General features: G+C 40.5%; 1 protein-coding gene across 5 annotated transcripts in view; it reads left to right on the forward strand.

Annotated features, from left to right (window-relative positions):
* Nucleotides 1-20,307, forward strand: part of LOC140463573 (exocyst complex component 6-like) — a 193,151-nt gene extending 172,844 nt beyond the window's left edge. For all 5 annotated transcript variants that reach the window (XM_072557753.1, XM_072557754.1, XM_072557756.1 and 2 more), the window contains 2 exons: nucleotides 224-336; nucleotides 19,087-20,307. In XM_072557753.1, the coding sequence (XP_072413854.1) occupies nucleotides 224-336; nucleotides 19,087-19,219 (246 nt within the window). In that variant the 3' untranslated portion in view covers nucleotides 19,220-20,307. The remainder of the gene's footprint in view (nucleotides 1-223; nucleotides 337-19,086) is intronic.
* Nucleotides 20,308-22,559: the final 2,252 nt, after the last annotated feature.

The raw sequence follows: 22,559 nt of genomic DNA on the forward strand, positions 1-22,559 counted from the left end.
GATTCAAATTAGCTTCTAACAATGGATTAATGTTAGATGCAACTAATTGTGTGTAAAAAGACTTGAAGTAACCTGCTTTCCATTCAACCTTACTATCTCACCATGAGTTGCTTTCCTTGCAGCTTGGTGCTGGTTTGAAAAATAAATCTCAAGAAGAAAATCACAATTATGCCAGCACTTGTATTAAAAGTAATAGTACCATGTGTTTATTTGTCTTTTGCAGCTCCTTGACCTGTTTATGGTGTGGGACTGGTCAACATATCTAGCTGATTATGGACAAGCTACATCCAAGTATCTGAGGGTGAATCCCAGCACAGCTCTGATACTCCTTGAGAAGTAAGCAAGTTTTGAAAGTTTGTTTTTGCAGGTGTCCCTAAGTACCATGCAACAAGATGATTTATATCAAGATGACTCATTATTTTAAGTCACTTATACTCTTAAGAAAAGTATTAGTTCATTTCATTTTTACTTTATTCTTCTTACAATTTCCTGGATGTTAGAATCATTTTGTTTTTCAAATAAAATGACATTTTTGTAAAACTATTTCTGTACTATACATTACCATTACCATTACCTAGTACCTTTAGTGGCAACATTTTACAACCTTCTGATTGCTTGAAGTGGCTTTTGACTGTCTCATCATTCATTATCTCATCATTCCTTTTTTGATAAATTGCTCCAAATCAGAATCGACAGAGGGTAAGTAGTTGCATATTCTAGGTAGTGCTGCTTATTCATTGTGATTTGAGACTGCATTGTTCCATTGGGAATTGCATCTTATCTTTTAGAAATTATTTAATGTATGCATATTTAACACGTGTCGTGCTTATGTCTGAACTGCTTTGATTTTTGCATTCCTAAACCTGTTTGAGAAAGCAGTGTCTGTCCAAAGTAATTAACCTCCAACTCCATGGCATTGGAAGTTGTCCCTTGATAATTTAATAATATTATTTACTTGAAATCAGAGCAAGTTTCCTCTTAAAACAAATAAAGTTTGATTGTTGTAGTGTTTTGAGTTTCTGATGCTATTTTGAAACTGCTTTTACATTGACTTAAAAGTCCATTTTTTATCCACTTTGAATAAGTAATTTCTTTATCTATCTTTATACAAGATTGCTTTCATAGATTTATAAAATACACTGATCAAAAGCAATTAGGAGTGATTCAGTGTATAATTTGACTAATGGTTAGGCTGGGTGGAAGAAAACCCTGGAAAAACAATCTTTTGAATATGAGAAAATGAAATAAGCTCACGTTGAAAGTTTTAAAAAAAAACCTGCATTTAGTTAGTGTCTTCGATAACTTTTGGGATTTCCAAAATACTCCTCAGTGCTTCATGGCCAATGAAATATTTTTGAAACTTATTCAGTGTTGAAATGCACAACAGATTTGGGAAGATGGTATAGATGGCATATAGGTAATGTCGATGGCTAAAATTCTAAAACCCAGGTTAATGCTGTGGAAATATCGGCTTGAATTTCTCCATGGCAGATGGTAAAACTTGAATTTTAAAAAAGAACTGGAATTAAAAAGCTAGCCTAATGTGACCACATAACCACTACCAATTGTCATAAATACCCATTTCATTGACTAATGTCCTTTTTATAAGCAAGGAAATCTACTATCCTTATCTAGTCTGGTCCATGTGTGACTCAGACCCAGTGTGATGTGGTTAACTGGTTATTGTCCTTTTGGTCTCTAGTCATTTCAATCAGGTGCATCAAATCTCAAATCTCTGCAAAGTTCAAAGAAAGGAAAAATATTGGACAGAGCACCTGACATTGACCTATGCACCGGAGACAACAGCAAACCTGGCCCTGTTAATTCTACAAAAATCACCATACCAATACACAATCAACTAGGAGAAAGTGAGGACTGCAGATGCTGGAGATCAGAGTCAGGAGCGTGATGGTGGAAAAGCACAGCAGGTCAGGCAGCATTGTAGGAACAGGCGAATCAATGTTTCAGGCATAAGCCTCGTTCCTGGTGAAAGGCTTGTGGGCCAGGGGTGGCTGAGAGATAAATGGGAGTGGAGTGGGGTGGGGCTGGGGTGAAGGTAGCTGGGAATGTGATAGGTAAAGGTGGGGTTATGTGAAGGTGACAGGTCGGAGAGGAGGGTGGAAAGGACAGGTGGGAGGGAAGGAGGGCCGGTAAAGTGGGTGGTGCTGAGTTGGAGGCTTGGGACTGGGATAAGGGAGGGGGTGGGGAAATGAAGAAACCTAATGAAATCCACATTGATCCCACGTGGTGGAATGGTCCCAATGCAGAAAAGTATTGGGCGGTTAGGCTTTGGTGATAGAGGAGGCCCAGGACCTGCATATCCTTTGGAGTGGGAGGGGAGTTGAGATGTTCAGCCACAGGACAGTGGGGTTGGTTGGTGCGGGTGTCCCAGAGGTGTTCTCTGAAATGATCCACAAGTTGTTGCCTCCTCTAAATAGGGTAGACAGGACTCCATGTGTAGTTAGATTAGATTCCCAACAGTGTGGAAACAGGCCCTTCAGCCCAACCAGTCCACATTGACCCTCTGAAGAGTAACCTGCCCGGACCCATTTCCCTCTGACTAATGCATCTAACACTCTGGGCAATTTTGCATGGCCAATTCACTTGACTTGCACATCTTTGGACTGTGGGAGGAAACTAGAGCACCTGAAGGAAACCTATGCAAATACTGGGAGAATGTGCAAACTCCACACAGACAGTTGCCTGAGGCTGGAAGCGAACCTGGGACCCTGGTGCTGTGAGGTAGCAGTGCTAACCACTGAGCCACCGTGCCACCCCAGTGCAATGGATATAGTAGATGACGTTTATGGAAGTCCAGGTAAATTTCTGTCGGATGTGGAAGCATCCTTTGGGGCCTTGGAGGGAGGTGTGGGCGCAGGCTTTGCATTTCTTGCATTGGTAGGGAAGGTGCAGGGAGTGGGATGTGGGCTGGTGGGGGTCGTGGATCAGACAAAGGAGTCGCAGAGGGAATAGTCTCTCTGAAATGCAGATGGGGTGGGATGGAAAGGATACAATGATCCCTTGGTAGGCAACTTCAGACTTGAACACCAAAAGTGACTTGGGAGCACCACTACTGAGTTGGCTGAGTCCCAAAGAGCATAGCTGCTGGATTAGGTTTGCAGCAGGTCTTAGGTAAAAATCCTCTTGACCTGGTTCCCATCAGTCTGCCTATTGCAGTTGTTCTGTCCATGACTGTATCAGTGGACATGACCTTCACACAGTCCCTGTGGTGACAAAGTTATGACTCCACGTTGAGGATACCCTCCCTTGTGTTGTGTGGCACGACCAGACTGTTAACAGACCTAGCAAGTCAAAACTGGACGTCATGAGGTGCTGTGAGCCATCAGCTACAATAGATTGGATTTGCTCACAATCTATAACCTCAAGGCACCAGCATATCCTCACTTTACCATCAACCAAAGAGATCAGATCTGATTCTAAGAGTCCAGGAGGGCATACTAGGAGCTGCACTAGGCATACTCAAAACATGCTACAATACGGAACCATTTGTAAGCAGCAAGTGATGAGATCGGGCTAATTGATCCCACAACCACCAGCTCAGACTGTAAACTCAACAATCCTGCCACTTCATTCATTAATGGTGGTAGATAATTGAACTACTAGCTGAGGAGGTGAAGGTTCTACAAACATCCCCACCCTCGATGGGGGAGCCCAGCACATCTCTGCAAAATAAGAGGTTTGCATGTTTGCATTCGTCTTCACTCAGAAGTGCAGAATGGATGATCTATCTCTGCCTCCTTTGGCAGTCCCCAGCACCACCGATACCTGTCTTCAAACAATTCAATTAGCTCCATGTTTTATCTAGAAATGACTGAAGACACTGAATATTGTAAAGTCTACGTGGTCCTGACAATATTCTAGCATTAGTGGTGAAGACTTAGCGAATTGTTCCAGAAAGTCTTGCACCCTTGGCCAAGCTGTACCATTGTAGCTACAACACTGACATCTACCTGAAATGGACAGTATAAAACTGCCTGAGATGTCATTTGCACATAAAGCAAGATAAATCTAATGTAGCCAGTTACTGCCCTATTGGTCTACTCTTGGTCATCAGTAAAGTGTTGGAAGGTGTTATCAAGCAACACCTGCTCAGTGATTCTAAGTTTGAGTTCTACGAGGGCCACTCAGTTCCTGTCTCATGTCAGCCTTGGTTCAAACATGTTCAAAAGAGCAGAATTGCAGAAGTAGGGTGTAAGTGACTGTGCTTGACATGAAGGGCACACTTGACTAAGTGTGGCATCAAGCGTGCTAGTAAAACTGGAGTGAAATGGAATTGGGAGAAAGCTTTTCTGTTGGAGTCCTATCGTGCACAAAGGTGTGATTGTTGAAAGACCATCATTTGTTAGAGTTAGCGTTATTGTCTCTCACTCAAATGAGTAGTGGAAAGTTCATATTGCTACTTATGGTGCCATCTTAGGCACAAAGGTCGTTGGGTACTAGTTCTGAGGTACAAATTTTTAGGAGAAAGAAATAGAAGATTAGAATAACCATCCTCCCACCTCAGTCTGTCAGTACCTGGCCTTCCAGACCATGCAAGCTTCACCTCGAGGCTGGAATTCCATGCTGAGCCTATGCCATGTCCACACTGAGGCTGGGGGTTCAGAGCATCGCCACAAAAGAAAAAGGGATAAACACAAGAGAAAAAAGAAATGCAAGGAGCAGATGAGCTCTGGCTGGAGAATCCTAATGTTCTACCACCTTGAAAGAAGCATCATCTCAGCTCCAGGATATCTCTGCAAGAGTTCCTCAGGGTAGTGTCCTAAGCCCGATCATCTTCAGCTGCTTTACCAATCACCTTCACTCCATCATAGGGTCAGAAGAAGTGGTGCTTGCTGATGGTTTAGTATTCACCATTTGCAGCTCCTTGGATACTGAAGCAGTCAGTGTCCGTGTGCAGTGAATCCTTTACAATTTCCAGGAATGTACTGAAAAAAGCAAGTGGCATCTGTGCCACACAAGTGTTAGGCAATAACCATATCCAACAAGAGAGAATCTAGCCATCTATCCTTTAACATTCAATGGCATTATCATCACTGAATTTCACATTATTAAGACTCTAGGGGTTACCTTTGACCAAAAACTGGACTGGACCAGCCGTACAAATACAGTGGCTTCTGGAGCAGGTCAGAGGTCCAGAATCTTGTCATCTGCAAGGCACAAGTTAGCAGTGTTTTGGAATACTCTCTACTGCCTGAATGTAGGTTCAAAGAATTGAAGAACAAGACAAAGCATCTCACTTGATTGATTCTCCATCCACTACCCTGAACATTAATTCCCTTCACCCTTGCCATGCAGTGACAGTAGTGTGTTTTATGTGCACAACACATGGTGGTAATTCACAAAGACAACTCCTACAGTTCCTTTCAAACCTGCAACCTCTACCACCAATCAGGACAAGGGCAGCAAGTGCTTGGAAAAACACCACCTGCCTTTTCCCCTCCAAAAGGGTGAGGGCAGTAACAAATTAAAAATACTATATATGAATGCACGAAGCATTAGAAATAAGATGGATGAGCTTGAGGCTCTTTTGGAAATTGGCAGATACGATATTGTGGGGATAACTGAGATGTGGCTCCAAGTGAACAGGGCCTGGGAAGTTAATATTCAAGGCTACACGTGCAATCGTAAGGACAGACTGATGGGCAGAGGGGATGGGGTGGCCATGTTGGTAAGAGATAACATTCAGTCCCTTTCACGCAGGGGACCTAGAATCAGGGGATGTAGAGTCCGTATGGATAGAGCTGAGAAATTCTAAGGGTAAAAACTCCCTCTTGGGAGTTATCTACAGGCCCCCAAACAGGAGTCTGATGTCAGATGTAAGTTGAATCAGGAGCTGAAATTGGCCTGTCACAAAGATGTTACTACAGTTGTTATGGGGGATTTCAACATGCAGGTAAACTGGGAGAATCAGGATAGTATTGGACCTCAAGAAAGAGACTTTGTAGAGTGCCTCCGAGATGGATTCTTAGAACAGCTGGTGCTGGAGCCTACCAGGGAGAAGGCAATTCTGGATCTGGTATTGTGCAACAAACCAGAATTAATCGGGGAACTCTAAGTGAAGGAGCCATCGGGAAGTAGTGACCATAATACAATAAGCTTCATTCTGCAATTTGAGAGGGAGAGGGTACAATCGGAAGTGACAATATTTCTGTTGAATAAAGAGAACTATGGAGCTATGAGGGAGGAGCTGGCCAAAGTTCAATAGTGCAATACCTTAGCAGGGATGACAGTGGAGGAACAATGGCAGATATTTCTGTGTATAATGCAGAAGATGCAGGATCAGTTCTTTCCAAAAAGGAAGAAAGATCCTAGGAGGAGGCATGGGTGGCCATGGCTGACGAGGGAAGTTAAGAAACATATAAAGTTAAAAGAGAAAAAGTATAACATAGCAAAGATAAGTGGGAAAACTGAGGACTGGGAAGCTTTTAAAGAACAATAGAGGATTACTAAGAAGGAAATACGCAGAGAAAAAATGAGGTACGAAGGTAAACTGGCCAACAATATAAAGGAGGATAGTAAAAGCTTTTTTAGGTATGTGAAAGGCAAAAAAAGGTTAAGACTAAAATTGGGCCCTTGAAGACAGAAGCAGGGGAATATATTACGGGGAACAAAGAAATGGCAGAAGAATTGAATTGGAACTTCAGATCTGTGTTCACTGGGGAAGACCCAAGCAATCTCCCGGAGGTAACAGTGGCTGAAGGACCTGAATTTAAGGGAATTTATATTTGCAGGAATTGGTGTTGGAGAGACTGTTGGGTCTGAAGGTTGAGAAGTCCCCGGGGCCTGATGGTCTACATCCCAGGGTACTAAAGGAGGTGGCTCGAGAAATCGTGGATGCATTGGTGATTATTTTCCAGAGTTCGATAGATTCTGGATAATTTCCTGCAGATTGGAGGGTGGCTAATGTGGTACCACTTTTTAAGAAAGGTGGGAGAGAGAAAGCAGGAAATTATAGACCAGTTAGTCTGACCTCAGTGGTGGGAAAGATGCTGGAGTCTATTATAAAGGATGAAATTACGACACATGTGGGTAGTAGTAACAGGATAGGTCAGAATCAGCATGGATTTATGAAGGGGAAATCATGCTTGACCAATCTTCTGGAATTGTTTGAGGATGTAACTCTGAAGATGGACAAGGGAGATCCAGTTGTTGTAGTGTACCTGGACTTTCAGAAAGTTTTTGATAAAGTCCCACATAGGAAGTTAGTGAGCAAAATTAGGGTGCATGGTATTAGAGGCAAAGTACTAACTTGGATTAAAAGTTGGTTGGCTGACAGGAAACAAAGAGTAGTGATAAACAGCTCCATTTTGGAATGGCAGGCAGTGACCAGTGGGGTACCGCAGGGATCAGTGCTGGGACCACAGCTTTTTACAATATATGTTAATAATATAGAAGATGGTATTAGTAATAACATTAGCAAATTTGCTGATGATACTAAGCTGGGTGGCAGGGTGAAATGTTAGGAGATTACAGGGTGACCTAGACAGGTTAGGTGAGTGGTCAGATGCATGGCAGATGCAGTTTAATGTGGATAAATGTATGGTTATCCACTTTGATGGCAAGAACAGGAAGGCAGATTACTACCTAAATGGAATCAATTTAAGTTAAGGGGCTATACAGCGAGATCTGGGTGTTCTTGTACACCAGTCAATGAAGGTAAGCATGCAGGTACAGAAGGCTAATAGCATGCTGGCCTTCATAACAAGAGGGATTGAGTATAGAAGCAAAGAGGTTTTTCTGCAGCTGTACAGGGCCCTGGTGAGACCACACCTGGAGTATTGTGTGCAGTTCTGGTCTCCAAATTTGAGGAAAGACATTCTGGCTATTGAGGGAGTGCAGCGTAAGTTCATGAGGTCAATTTCTGGAATGGCGAGACTATCTTACGCTGAAAGACTGGAACAACTGGGCTTGTATTCCCTTGAGTTTAGAAGACTGAGAGGGGATCTGATTGAGACATATAAGATTATTAATGGATTGGACAGTCTGGGGGCAGGAAACATGTTTCAGCTGATGGGTGAGTACCGAACCAGAGGACACAGCTTAAAGATACGGGGTAGACCATTTAGGACAGAGATGAGGAGAAACTTCTTCACCCAGAGAGTGGTGGCTGTGTGGAATGCTCTGCCCCAGAGGGCAGTGGAGACCCAGTCTCAGGATTCATTTAAGAAAGAGTTGAATAGAGCTCTCAAGGATAGTGGAATCAAGGGTTATGGAGATAAGGCAGGAACAGGATACTGATTAGGAATGATCAGCCATGATCATATTGAATGGTGGTGCAGGCTCGAAGGGCAGAATAGCCTACTCCTGCACCTATTGTCTATTGTCTAAAACCACATGCCAGGTTGCCTTGAAACTCTGCTGCCATTCCATTGGATCAAAATCCTGGAACTCCGTTCTTGATAGCATTGTGTTCCTACAATCCAAGTGCAGCAACAGTTCAAGAAGACAGCTCACCAATCTTCTCAGAGGCAATTGGGGGGTAGCAATAAATGTTGGCCTAACCAGCAAGGTCCACATCTTCAAACAAATAATAAAAAATGAAATTGATGACCAAATAATCTGTTTCTGATTGGATGAGGAATTGATATTGACTAGGATTGCAGAACAACCTCCTTGTTGATCTTTTGAGTAGTGTTTTAGGAATTTGTATGCTCTGGTTACATTGTACTTTGCTCAAAAACTGCATGCATTCATGTAGAACTGAGCTCAAACTGCATGAATTTATGTAAAACTCCGTTCTCTCACTTTTTAGATTAGAATCAATCGAAACATCATGGCATATATCTGAGAACACAGGGGGCCAACACTTTCAACATATTGTCTAGCTATCACCATTGTTAACAGCTAACCCAAGAATGCAAACTTTTTTTATATAAAAAAGGTTTTGTGATTTTTCACATGAAAGAAGTGAAACTATCACTGTATTCTAACAGATGAAAGGCTTAACAGGCAATCAATTTTTCAATTTATAATTTCAGTTACATCACACTGTAAATTCTTGCTATAAATTCTGTTAGGATTGCGCCCACCATTATCACCTGTTGAAGGAGCGTCGCTCCGAAAGCTAGTGCTTCCAATTAAACCTGTTGGACTATAACCTGGTGTTGTGATTTTTCACATCTGAGATGATTAGACAGTTATCTACGTGCATGCAGCATGTCAGCTCAGTAACACTTCAGAATATCAACCTAGATTGTCCACAAGTCACTAAGGTAAAGCCAGACTTCAATCTTCTAATTCAGGAGTGAGAGTGCAAATAAAATTTGAGAATTTTCTGCAATGAAAGCCTTTTGATCGAACATTGAGTTCTCAACATTGAATTTACACTTTTTAAATGTTACAGCATAGTTCAAACTAATGCTTTTGGCTGCCATAACTTATTTTACACTTCTTTATAATTTCAGTTGTTACAAGCTTATTTTTCACTTCTGTTCCACATGAGGATGAAGAGGTATACTGATTTTTTTTTTTAGTCCCATTCTTCCAGTAATTGATTTAAATTTGGCCAGACTGGTGATATGGTCAGTAACACAAGTTTTACATTGTATTTGGTATAGTATTGAAAAACAATTTACAGGTTTTTTTCTTCTAAAAAAAACTTGTTTATTTCCATGCTGTTCTTCTGATATCTGCAGAGAACGTGTCCTGTGAAGTCCACAGCCCATTTGTTAATTGTCAGCTGCAAATGTAACTCCACCTTTAAGTTAATTTGTTGAACTGAAACCTAGTAAATTCTCAGTTTTAGTCAAAATGATTACTTCTCTCTTCAGGTCAAAATCCCTTTCTGCTGCTTCAAGTATATTTATTGCAATGCTTTTTGAGTTCAAATAAGTGTATTTCATTCCTTTTAATCACTGATCAATTCGAGATTTTTTTTTCTCTCTCCTGATCCCATTCTGGATGTGCCTTTTTTTTTAATCTTTTGAGCAATATCCGTGGCTTCCTCATTCTGGACTTACATTTTCATTTACAATATTTTTAGTCTTCTCTGCAATTCACTTCATGTCCTCTTTTGGTTGATATTTTCTCCTCCTTTTCAAATCACTGTGGAGCGCATGTATATCTGATAAACCAGTTTCAAAATTATCTTAATGACTTGTATGACCCATTTTGATTTTTAATCTCTTCATTCAAGTAATTGTTCTGGTTCATCAGCAATTCCTTTCCCTGTTTAATGTATTTTTCATACTTCGAGACTTCTAATACTTTGATTAAGATCTATCTTTTAGATTGTTCCACAAGTTTACCATTGAGATATTTTAAGGCTTCATTCAAATATTTTATTTCCTGTGGTCATTGCTCCAAGTGTTCTCTCCAAATTAAATTTTACATTAACAAATTAATCTTTCCTCTGTGAATATTAGTTCTCAGCATTGATCACTTTTTCCTTTTTGTTTTAATGTTCATTATCGGCAATAAGCTTCTCGTGTTTGGACACTGTAATTGTGAGGAGCTTGTCAATTTCTGCATGATGAAACGATTGCTGCAGTAGTTATTGTTATCATGAGGAACAGAATTTGGCAAACTAATGGGGCAAGTTGCCAAGACCTGATGCCCTGCATCTAACAGTTTTAAAGGAGGTGGCTACAGAGATAGTGGAACATTTGTCAGTGTATTCTGAACTCACTAGATCCTGGAGGCTTGCAGTAGTTTGGAAAGCCATTAATGTAATGCTTCTGTTCAAGAAGGGAGGGAGCCTGCAACTGGGAAACTATAGGCCAGATACCCTAACATCTGTTGGGGAAAAATGCTAGAATCCATGGGACATTCTAGAAAAGCTTAATACAATCAAACGAATTTCCCTTTCACAGACTATGTGTAACAAATTTGCAAGAGTTCTTTGAGAATATAACAAGTAGAATTCATAAGGGGGTACAGGCAGGTGTAATACATTCGGATTTTTGAAAAGGATTTGATAAGATGCCCCAAAAGATGATTACACAAGGTAAGAACTCACTGTATTGACAATGTTTTAGAATAGATTGAGGTTTGGTTACTGCACAGAAGACGGTGTCTAGATTTGAAAAGCATAGCTATTAGAATGTTACAAGGGTCGGTCCTGGGGCCTTACTTATTTCCTGTATCTATATTTATTAATTGGAGGAGGAGCTGAGTGTATCCACATTTGCTGAGATCCAAAAATAGATGAAAGGGCATGTTGTGATGAGAACATAAGGAATCTGTATGGGGATATACATAACTGAATGGGCAAACATGTAAGAAGACATTTAATGTAGGAAAGTGAGGTCATGCACTTTGGTAGGAAGAATCAAAAGGTTTACCATTTATTTAAATGGGGAAAGACTCCTGAAATTGTAGTGCAGTGGAATCTGGGTGTTATTGTGCATGGAGCACACAACGTTAGCATGTAGGTGCAGTGAGTAATTAAGAAGACAAATTGAATTTTGGCCTTTTTATTTCCAGTTGAAGTTTAAAAACAGGGGCAAAAACTGAAATTACTTGAACTCCTAAGGTCTGACAGCGTCTGTTGAGAGAGATGATTTTGGTCCAGTGGAATTTTGGGACTGATTTTAGCTAGGAAAAGATTGGTATATATGCTGGTATGGGGGGAGAAATCTATAATAATGGATTTGGAACCCAGAGAGAGAGAAAACAGTTCAGCAGATAAAGGAATAGGTAAAGGTCAGCCTGAGAGCTGGAAATGGGGACCACTAGTGACTGACAGTGGGTTATTTGTGATAGCAGTCCATGTGATAAAGTCTGGTGTGTGGAGTTTGGGGGTAAGGAAATGGGAGAAGGTGCTCAGGCTGGAAAGTTTTTGAACTCTATATATAGAGTCCTGAAGGCCCCCAAGTAGAAAATGAAATGCTGTTCTTCCAGCTTGTACTGAGCCTTGCTGAAGCACCGCAGCAAGGCTGAAACAGATGTTGGCGAGGAGAACAAGGTGGCAGGCCACAGGAAGCTCAGATAACTCTATTTACTAAGTTTAATAACTTAAATTTGTACAATGGAGCAGATTCTTTAAATCTGGACTATCCTAAGCTACATTCCCCATTCTGTTAGGTTCCGAGAGAATCTGTAAGATTTGTTGTAATGCTACTGGTTTAATATTCTGCTTCCAACACACAGGGAGCTACCTTGTTAGTAAGAAATAAAATACATTGATAGCAAGAAGGAATATAGATTTAGAAGACAATCTATGTGGATAGAGCTGTGTGGAATCACAAAAGAGATAAAGATCCTAATGAGAGTTATGTACAAGCCTCCTAGCAGTACTCCGGAAGTGGGGGGAGGAAATAAATCAGGAGAGAGTGCCTTTCTTACATGCATTTTCTATTACAGTAATCATGAGGGACTGGGAAAATCAGGTTAGTAGTGGATCTCAAGAAAAGGAATTTGTGGAATGTAGTCTTTTTGGAGCAGTTTGTGGTAGAGCCCAGTTGGAAATGGCCACTTCTGGATTTGGTGATTTGTAATGAGGCTGACTTGATTTGGGACCTGAAGGTGAATGAACGCTCTGGGGGCACTGACTATACTATGATAGAATTCACCCTGCAGTTTCAGAGGGAGAAACTGGAATCCGATCTAGTAGTATTAGAATTGAGTAAAGGTAACTATAAAGACAAGAGGGAGGAACTGGCCAGACCTGATTGGAAGAGGGACCAAGTGGAGAAAACCGATGGAGCAGCAATTCAGGAGACACTGCAGAAATCCGTCCCAAGGTGGAAGCAACATACTAAAGGGAGGATGAGGCAGCGATGGTTGATAAAGGTAGTCGGGAACAGCATAAAAGCAAATGTGAAGACTAGGTGGAAAACCTTTTAAAAACTGGCAGATGGCACGTTAAAAAAAAAATAAGGAGAGAAGTTGTTGAAATAGGAGGGTAAGCTAGTTAGCAATTTAAAAAAAAAATTGGAAGAGATCTATAGATATTAGAAAAATAGGAGTGGAGATTGGACTGCTGGAAAGTGAGGTTGGAGAAATAATAAAAGGGAACAAAGAATTGGTAGAAGAACTGAATAAGGTATTTTGCATCCGTCTTCACAGTGAAAGTTACCAGTAGCGTATCAGAATTTTGAGAATCAGAGCAGAGGTAAGTGTAGGGGTCATCACTAAAGAGAAGGTTTTGAGGGAAGCTGAAAGTGGATAAATAACCTAGACCAGATGGGCTATACCCCAGAGTTCTGAAGGACAGAGCTGAGCAGATTGTGAAGGCTTGGTGATCTTTCAGAAATCACTGGAGTCAGGGAGGGTCCAAGAGGACTGGAAGTGGTTAATGTAATGTCCCTCTTTAAAAAGGTAGGGAGGCAGAAGATACAAAACTATAAGTTGGTTTGTCTGACCTTTGACATAGGTAAGATTTTAGAGTCCCTTAATAAGAATCAGATTGTGGAATACTTGGAAGTGTGGTAGAGCTTTGTCAAGGGGAAGTCATGCTTGACAGATCTGTTAGAATTCTTTAAAGAGGTAATAAGCAAGTTAGAGAAAAGCCAGTGGACATAGTCGTACAGCACAGAAAACGATCCTTTGGTCCAACCAGTCCATGCTGACCATAATTTTAAATTAAACTAATCCCATCTGCCTGTGCTTGGTCCAATTCCCTCCCAAATTTTCTTATTCAGTACTTATCCAAAAAGTCTTGAATATTGTAATGTACCCATATCCACCATTTGTCCGGAAGTTTATTCCACACAAACATCACTTTTTTTTTGAAAGAAGTTCCCCTCAGTTCTTTAAATCCTTTTCCTCCCACCCTAAAAATATAGCCCCTACTCTTGAACTCCCTCCTTCTAGGGAAAGACAGCTGGTTTGTCATAGTGGGGTTGTAGAGCTGTGCAGCATGGAAACAAACCCTTCGGTCCAACTTGTCCATGCCGAACAAATATCCTAAATTAATCTTCCCAGTTGATACTCTTAAACCCTTCCAATTTGTATGTGCATCCAGATGCCTTTCAAATATTGTAATTGTACCAGCTTTCTCCACTTCCTTTGACAGTTCATTCCATACACTCACCACTCTCTACATGAAAACGTTGCCCCTTAGCTCCCTTTTAAATCTTTCCTCTGTCACCTTAAACCTATGCCCTCTAATTTTGGATTCCCTCACCCTATGGGAAAATATCTTGACTATTCACCCTATCCATGTCCTCCTTGATTTTATAAGCCTCTAATATCACCCCTCCAACCCTGGCAACACCCTTTTAAATCCCTTTTGGAACTCTTTCAAGTTTAAGAATATAGCAGGGAGACCAGAATTGAACCAGTATTCTAAAAGTGGCCTAACCAATGTCCTGTACAGTCACAACATGACCTCCCAACTCCTGTACTCAATGCATTGACCAATAAAGGCAAGTGTACCAAACATTCTTTGCCACCCTGTCCACCTACAACTTCATTTTCAAGAAAATATGAACCTGCTCTCCAAGGTCTCTTTGTTCAGCAACACTCCCCAGAACCTTAGCATTAAGTGTACAAGTCCTGCCCTGATTTGCCCTACCAAATGTAGCATCTCATATTTATCTAGATTAAACTCCCATCTGTCACCCATCAGCCCATCTGATCAAGGTCCCTTTGTACTCTGAAGTAACCTTCACTGTCTATTTAGATTTCTAGAAGGCCTCTGACAAGACGCTCCACGGAGGTTGCTAAATAACAAGAACTTGCGGTGTTAACGGCTAGGTACACCGCTAGAGGGAGGAATGACTGACTGGCAGAAAGCAGAGAGTGGGAATAACTTCTTTTCCAGGATGGCAGCCAGTGACTGGTGAAGTTCCACAGGGGGCACTGTTAGGACCGCAACTATTAACATTATGTATTAATGATCGCTAGCTTTACAAATGACACAAAGGTGGAGAGACCAGTAATGTTGAGGAAATGGGAAGCTGCAGAAGGACTTAGGCTAGGTGAGCGGGCAAAGAAGTGGCAGATGAAATGCAATGTGTGTATGAGGTTATTCTCTTCGGTAGGAAGAATAGCGACATAGCCATTTCCCATTTTGAAAACAGTCTTCAGAAATCTGAAGCACAAAGGGACTTACAAGTCCTTGTTCAATTCTTTCAAGGTTGGGATTTATGAAGGCAAGTGCAATGTTAGCATTGATTTCAATAGGCCTAGAATATAACTGCATGGATGTACTGCTGAGGCTGTATAACACTCCGATCAGACCACCTTTTGGAATATTGTAAGTAGTTTTGGGCCCCGTATGAAGGATGTGCTGGCTTTGGAGGAGGTCCAGAGGAGGTTTAGAAGAATGATCCCAGAGGTGAAGGGCATATCATCTGAGGAGTAGTTGAGGACTCTGGATCTGTACTTAAAAAGATGAGGGGGGATCTGATTGGAACTTAGAGAATGCGGAGATATCTGGGTACAGTGAGCATGGAGATAACGTTTCCACTAAGAGACGAGAAACAGAGAACACAGCCTCAGAGTGAAAGGTCGACCCTTTATTAGTAAGGCGATCAGAGTTATGGGGAGAAAGCAGGAGAATGGGGTTGGGAAACTTATCAACTTGAATGGCAGTGCAGACTCGATAGGCTGACTGGCTTAATTCTGCTCCAGTATCTTATGGTCATCTTATTTGCACAAACATAATCTGTCTAGTACCTGAATAGACACTTATGTGCTTCTGGGCATGACCCATACTCTGTCCTTGACCTGAGAGTGGGGTCCCTTTTTCTTTATTTCCAGCTTTTCCTTTTTGCTCCTAGCTGCTTGCTTTTCATACTCCCACTGTCGGTCCATTTTTGGGTTTGAGGGAGTGATAGAGAAGGCTGTCAGCCAGCGTGACTGTTTGTCTGGGTCTTGGAACCATTTGATCCTCTGTGTGAATTCTTATTGTTGTAGAAAAGGAATTTTTTCATTCCTCCAAAAGAATTACCTCCCTGTGGTCCTGGTACATGTGTCTAAAGTGCCCATACTCAACTATTCAAAGTCTGTTGTTTTACCCTATCAAACTCTAAGTCTGGCCAGGCTGCTTCTAAAATGTCAAAATGTCTGCATGAAAGTCTCCAGGATCTATTCCTAATCACAGAAAATGGCCTTCTTGGTCTTTTTACAATTTGCAGAAGGCCTCTCAGAGATAGAGGTATAAACTTCATCAAGTTCAACAGTCAACCTGCTCTGCTTGAGAAGCAAACAGCTTTCTTTTGTCCACTTAATCGGTTTGGTTTTTTCTAAATGAAGTGATAAAATTCCCTCACATACCATTCCTCAAACTTTGGGAGTTCTTGTACCAACTTAAGCAGCTCGACATATGACACCAATTTCAATCTCATAACTATCAGTGAATTCAAGAAATGCCTTATAATTTCTAGCCTTTTTAAATCCAGATATACTTTTCTCAATTTCTTCCTCTTTCCTTGACGAATTTCTTATTTTTATCCCTGAAATGTTCTTTTTTTTTTGTTCACCCAGAAATGTTCTCTTTCTTTCCAGTCTTCCCCTCCCATTGCAGCATCCAACTGCTTTCTTAAATAACTTCTGGCTCCAGTACACCACTCCATTATCTGTATTTGTGTGAGGAACTTCCAGATATTGCGAGTTTACCATGTAGAGTTTAAACCTACTTGCAGTTGCTTTTTTTCACTTTGTTTCTATCCGCCAGAACTGCAACAATGCAAGATTTAGTTCCAAGCTAGTCCCTTTTTTAAATGGTCCCCTTCTCCCTGCCACACGGGTGAAATTTCCAGTAGCTTTCAAAATGTTCCATCAGCCTCTTGAGTATTTTAGAGCCAGTTTCCACTGGTAAGGTCCACTTCAGTGATTCCTTGCACCTTAAATCTCCAAAGATTGTGTTTGTCATTTTGTTGTTTTCACAGAGAGAATCTGCTCTCGCTCGCATTCTGCTTGGTTGCTCACACAAAAATTGTCTTTTCTTCTGATCTTGACAATGACAGATGCACCCATTTATTTTTGTTTCACATAGCAACTATGTCAGCTCTGAAACCTGTCACATCTTTTTCAGTAGATTTTGGTTTGGGTTTCTTTTCCCATGAACAACAGTTTTCATGACCTGTTTCTAAGCATACTTGGGATAATCACCATACCCCTTTTAGCAAAGCTTTCTAATCCACCTTAAAGGGCACCCCTTGTAAAGTCCTGCATCTATAACAATATTGAGGACTAGAGGGCATCAGTTTAAGGTTTGAGGGGAAAGAAGCAAAAAGGAACCTGAGGGGCAACCTTTTTACACACACGGTGTTATGGATATGTTGGTCGACATGGACCAGTTTGGGCCAAAGGGTCTCCGTGCTGCAGGATTTGGACTTCCTGTAAATCACATGACTGGTAACAACTGTTTGCTTGGAGCTGTTCTGAGCAGTGATTGATTTGGAGAGGTTCTATCTGGTTCAGTTGAAAGACAGTCTTCTAAGAACAAGCTTCCCAGCTGATATTATTTTTGAAAACAAAATCCTCCTCTTCAGTTCAGGTTGAAACTACTTCTCTCTTTTGAAACAGAGTGAATATACATTTCAAGATGATATTTCCTAAGCAAACAGTGTCCACAGACTTCAGAAACTGTGAAATTAAGTGACTTAACCACACCAGCAAGAAATTAAGTGACTTAACCACACAGCAGGCATTAGAACATTCTATTCCTTCTCCTTTTGCCTTTAAGATTAACTCATTGGCCAAAGGTTTTTAAAACATTTTGTACATATTTGGAGATCTAAGCATTCATATTAATGTATATTAACCAATTATTCCATCTTTATTGAAAGATTTATGATCAAAACAAAAACTGTTAAATCCAAATCTTGATGATTTTTGCTTAAATCTAGCTATAAATATATTTCATTGTCATCTTTGTAAATGGTGTAAGTATTTTTATGTTGTGATCTGAGTAACAGGATTACAATGGTGCATTCCTCCAGCCTTGGGTGTAACAGCATCAACTTAAGCTGGGAATAAATCTTGTGGCTCTCTTAACCTTTCCATAGCTTCTGATTCACGCATCATATAAATGTACCAAAGTGACTACAATTTTTTACGTGTGATTTAACCGAGGTCTCATGCAAAGATAAGGATTGCATTTATGTTCATTAACCTCATTAATTGTACCTCATGCTACTTTTTGCTTTGGCTACAGCTTCTCTACATTAGTCCTGTGCAAATGAATAGTTAAGTTATGGGTGTGTTGTGACTCAATGGTCTATAATGCTTTATTGAAAGCAAGTTATTTTCAACAAAGTAAATTCTGAAATTCTTAAATTCTTAATAGATTTCAGTTCCCAGTCTTAACTAAATGATCCAGATTGGGAACTGCATTGAGTGGCAACCAGTAAAATCTGATCAGCTGAGAGTGAATATTTGTCACCTGTAAGCACAGCTGCTGAAGCAAGGCCAGTGGAGCCGGTACACAAGGCACCTTATCTCTGAATCTAGAAGGCACACTGGCATTTAGCATGAGGTTTTATAATGAGCTCCTGGGAATCAGAGATAGACGTGTTTATTTACTACTCTTCTGAAATGTGCAACCCTGTAACCTTCTAATGTAATTGCTGCAACTTGTCAGTTGTCAGTTGTCTCAAAAGTCGCATCAATTCCTCAGCTTGTACTAAGATACAGAAACTTGGCATGGGTGACCAAAAGTTTAATCAGAGGTAAGATTTACAGAGCATTTAGGAGGAGAGAGGTTTGCAGAGGAAATTCCCAATACTTTTTCTATGGTCATGATAGCTTAAAGGCTCAACCACCAGTGGAGGAGCAAGAAAATTGAGGATCTGGAAGAAGCCAAAACTGAGAGAATGCACAGTTCTTTAAGGTTTCTAGAGCTGACATAGAGGCATAAAGATTTGAATGCATGGGTGATTATTTTAAGTTTAAGTTGCTACATCAGCAAACATGGGGTTGATGGGTGTACATGAAATGGACAGGAAAGTTTTAGATAAGCTGAAGTTTACAAGGTTTGAGATCTGGGAGCTATGCTTTTTACTCTTTAACATGTACTATACCAGGTCCAAATACAGAGTAGTGTTCATTTCTACTTGTTTCGGCGAATGGAGAGCTGTTTTATTAATAGCTTTATGATATGTAATAGATTTATTTGAATATTCAGGAAGACTTGGAAGCTATATATACAAATGTGGTTTATTTCTTTTGCAGAATGAAAGAGACAAACAAAAAGAACAATATATTTTCTCAGTTCAGAAAAAATGACCGTGACAAGCAGAAATTGATTGAGACAGTCGTGAAACAACTGCGTAGTTTGGTGAATGGTATGGCCCAACACACATAAGACTGTTGTCCTGATTATATTATTGCTAGCCTGTATCAGTCTTCAACCAGCATTCACATACAACAGACTGCCAAAAGACTTTCTTAAGGATGACACTGTATCAAGTACAGAATGAATCATTCAGGAATGTAAAGGGTAGAGTGGAATAAAAGTAGGAGAAATGGGTGGCAACTGTTTTGTATGTATTTTTCAAAATATGCAGAATTTGGTGTTTTGAGATTTTGAGTATGTGCAATGGTCTTTACTCAATACCACAAATGTTTGTCATGTTTCAAAACTACTAGAAAAATGAACTAGAAAGCTAAAAATTAGAGAATATTCTCAATTGTTGGGTACTATCAACACAGAAGAAGTTGGATTGGATAAATTAATATTTCACACAAGTTTTTACTAGTTGCAGCTGCAGTATCACTTTGCTTTAGTCTCGCATAACACTGTGCTCTCTAATTTTGTGCAATGGGTCAAAGGTGACATTACTTACTAAATAATTTTTTTAAAATTAGCCATGGTGTTCCAATCTTGCATACAGAGTTGGCTGTTGTTTCTGTTTTACTTTTTTTATTAAACAGATATTTTGTATGTTTTACGATTGTTGGGTTAATGTTCAGTCTAACTTGGTTTTCATTATTCACATTGTGAAAAAATGTTCAGGACTGTTTTATTCACATTACAGATGTCACTGCACAAAAATTTTGTATTTTTGATTTTTACTCAGGGCTGTACTATGTGAATTTTGTTGGGTATTTTGCAGAAATATAAAAATGAACTTTAAGCACTAGCCTGTAGCAGTCACAAGTGATATGAAATTACTTGTGATCTGCTTCAGCATATTTCCCTTCTTTCTGTTTGATACACATCACGTGAGACGTAGACTATTGATGAATAATGATGCTGGTTTTGTTTTGATTGTTCCTCTGCACTCCCAATAGGAAATGTAGTGTATAGATGTCTTCACTATCTTACTGTATGACCTCTTTGACTCCTATTTGTAAGACAGGCAAAAATGAAGGAAATTTAATTATGTAAATTGATCAATTGCAGTACTTTATTCTTACTCTGTAATAAAAGTAACCCTGAGCACTTTTTAATTGCTATTTTCTGAAGTCTCAATTTTATTTCCCTCATTGGGTACTAACATTATTTTAAAGGTGATGTGGAATTAATGGTGTATTTTCAAATTATACTAATTAAAACCTTGTGTTTGCTATTTTGATTGAAGCATCTATGAATCTCCTCAATGTGTTGCCTATAACCCTCTGGTGTAAGATTCACTCATGAATCCTTCCAATCCAACATGATTCTTCTTGGTAACCGGACTCAACAGAATATTTTTCATTTATTTATGGATAGGTGTTGCTGACTGGGCTAGCATTTATTGCCCACTTCCAGTTGACCTTGAAGGTGTGGTGACCTACCTTGAACTACTGCAATCCATGTGCGATAGATACATCCGCAACATTGTCACAGGCAGAGGTCCAAACTTTTAACCCAGTGACCGTGAAGAAACTAGGATATATTTCCCTGTCTGGATGGTGACCAGCTTGGAGAAGAACTTGCAAGGGTTGATATTCCCATGTAGCTGCTGCCATTCTCCTGGAGATGGCCAAGAGGTGACATGACTGGTTTCCCAGAATCACAAATGTCTGTCTTTGTGCTAGGTATGACTCTAACCAGTGGAGACTTCTCCCTTGATTCCCATTGTCTCTAATTTTGCCAGGGTTCCTTGATACCAAGGGTGTGTATTTTTGTGTAGAATCTCTACAGTGTGGAAGCAGGCTATTTGGTTACTTGAGTCCACATAGACTCTCCACAGAGCATTCCACCACAGCCCCCTCCGCAAACCAAATCCATGTAATTCCGTGACTAATCCATGTAGTCTGCATGTCCCTAGCCACTATGTGTAATTTAGCATGGCCAATCCACCTAACCTGCACGTCTTTGCACTGTAAGAGGAAACCAGAGTATCTGGAGGAAACCCACACAGACACTGGGAAAATGTGCAAACTCCACACACAACCCCCCCCCCAGGCTGGAATCGAAGCTGAGTCCTTGTGAGGCAGCAGTGCTAACTACCAAGCCACTGTGCTGCCCTTAATGTCAAGGACAGTGACTCCTCTGACCTCACCTCTGGAGTTCAGCTCTTCTCTGTTTGGGTCAAGGTTGCAATGAAGTCAGAAATTGTGTGGCCTTGGTGGACCCCAAACTAAACATCAGTGATCAAGTTATAGTGAAGCAAGTGCTGTTTGAGAGCATTGTTAAAGACCCCTCCATTGCTTTACTGATGGTCAGGAATAAACTGTGGGGGACAGAAATTGACCAGGTTGTTTTCTGTCCTGCTTATTGTGTACATAATACATCTGAGCAATCTCTCCTATCAGATGATGTTATTGTTGCTGTACTGAAACTGCTTAACTGAGATGGCAGTAAATTCTGGAGCAGACCTTTCCAGGACAATTGCAGGAAATATAGCAAGGCTCATAGCTTTTGCAGTATCCAATGCTGTCAGCCATTTCTTGATACCACATGGAGTGAATTGAATTGGCTAAAGAGGGCATCAATGATGCTGGAGAGCTCTGTAGGGGATAGCGATGGATTATCCATGGCCCTTCTGGCTGAGGTTTATTGCTTCTTTCGATATGCTGGGTTCTCCCATTGTTAAGAATGGAAATATTAGTGGAGCAGTATTTACTCACCAGCATTGTCCGCCAGGACTTCAGAGTTTAGATCTGTTCAGTTGATTACAGAATGACTTATCCCTATGTATTACTTGATGATTATGCTGTTTGGCACACAAATAGTCGTGTTGCATAGCTTCACCAGGTTAATGCCTCCTTTCAGTATGTCTGGTGCTGCTCCTGGCATGCCTTCCTTCCTTGAACCATGGTTCATCTCCTGACTCTATGGTTACGGTAGAGAAGCAGATATGTCAATCTGAGATTGCATGTTGTGCTGGAGGACAGTTCTGGTGCTGGTGGCCCACAGGACTTCATGGATGCAAAGTGTTGAGTTGATAGAATTGTTTTGAGATGTTTCCCAGATAGCATGGCGATGGTTGTTATGGACCAGACAAAACCACCTGAAAAGATATCAAGGCAATAACCTACTCCCTAATTTTTATCTTGTATAAAGGCAAGCATTAGGTACTGTGTTCCACATGTGACTTGGTAGGTCAAGCGTCCAGGCTTTAAGCAAAACACTTTTTTTTTATTCTTGCACCACATTTAAAATGCAAACAAAAAAATTGCCTTAACTTTAGTGAATTCTTAAAATAACATATTATTTAAATACTGTGCATCAACCATTCCAATGTAGCAGCATCCCTTAAACACTCTTGGCTAAA

Source organism: Chiloscyllium punctatum, chromosome 38, assembly GCF_047496795.1.
Source record: "Chiloscyllium punctatum isolate Juve2018m chromosome 38, sChiPun1.3, whole genome shotgun sequence".
NCBI lineage: Eukaryota > Metazoa > Chordata > Chondrichthyes > Orectolobiformes > Hemiscylliidae > Chiloscyllium > Chiloscyllium punctatum.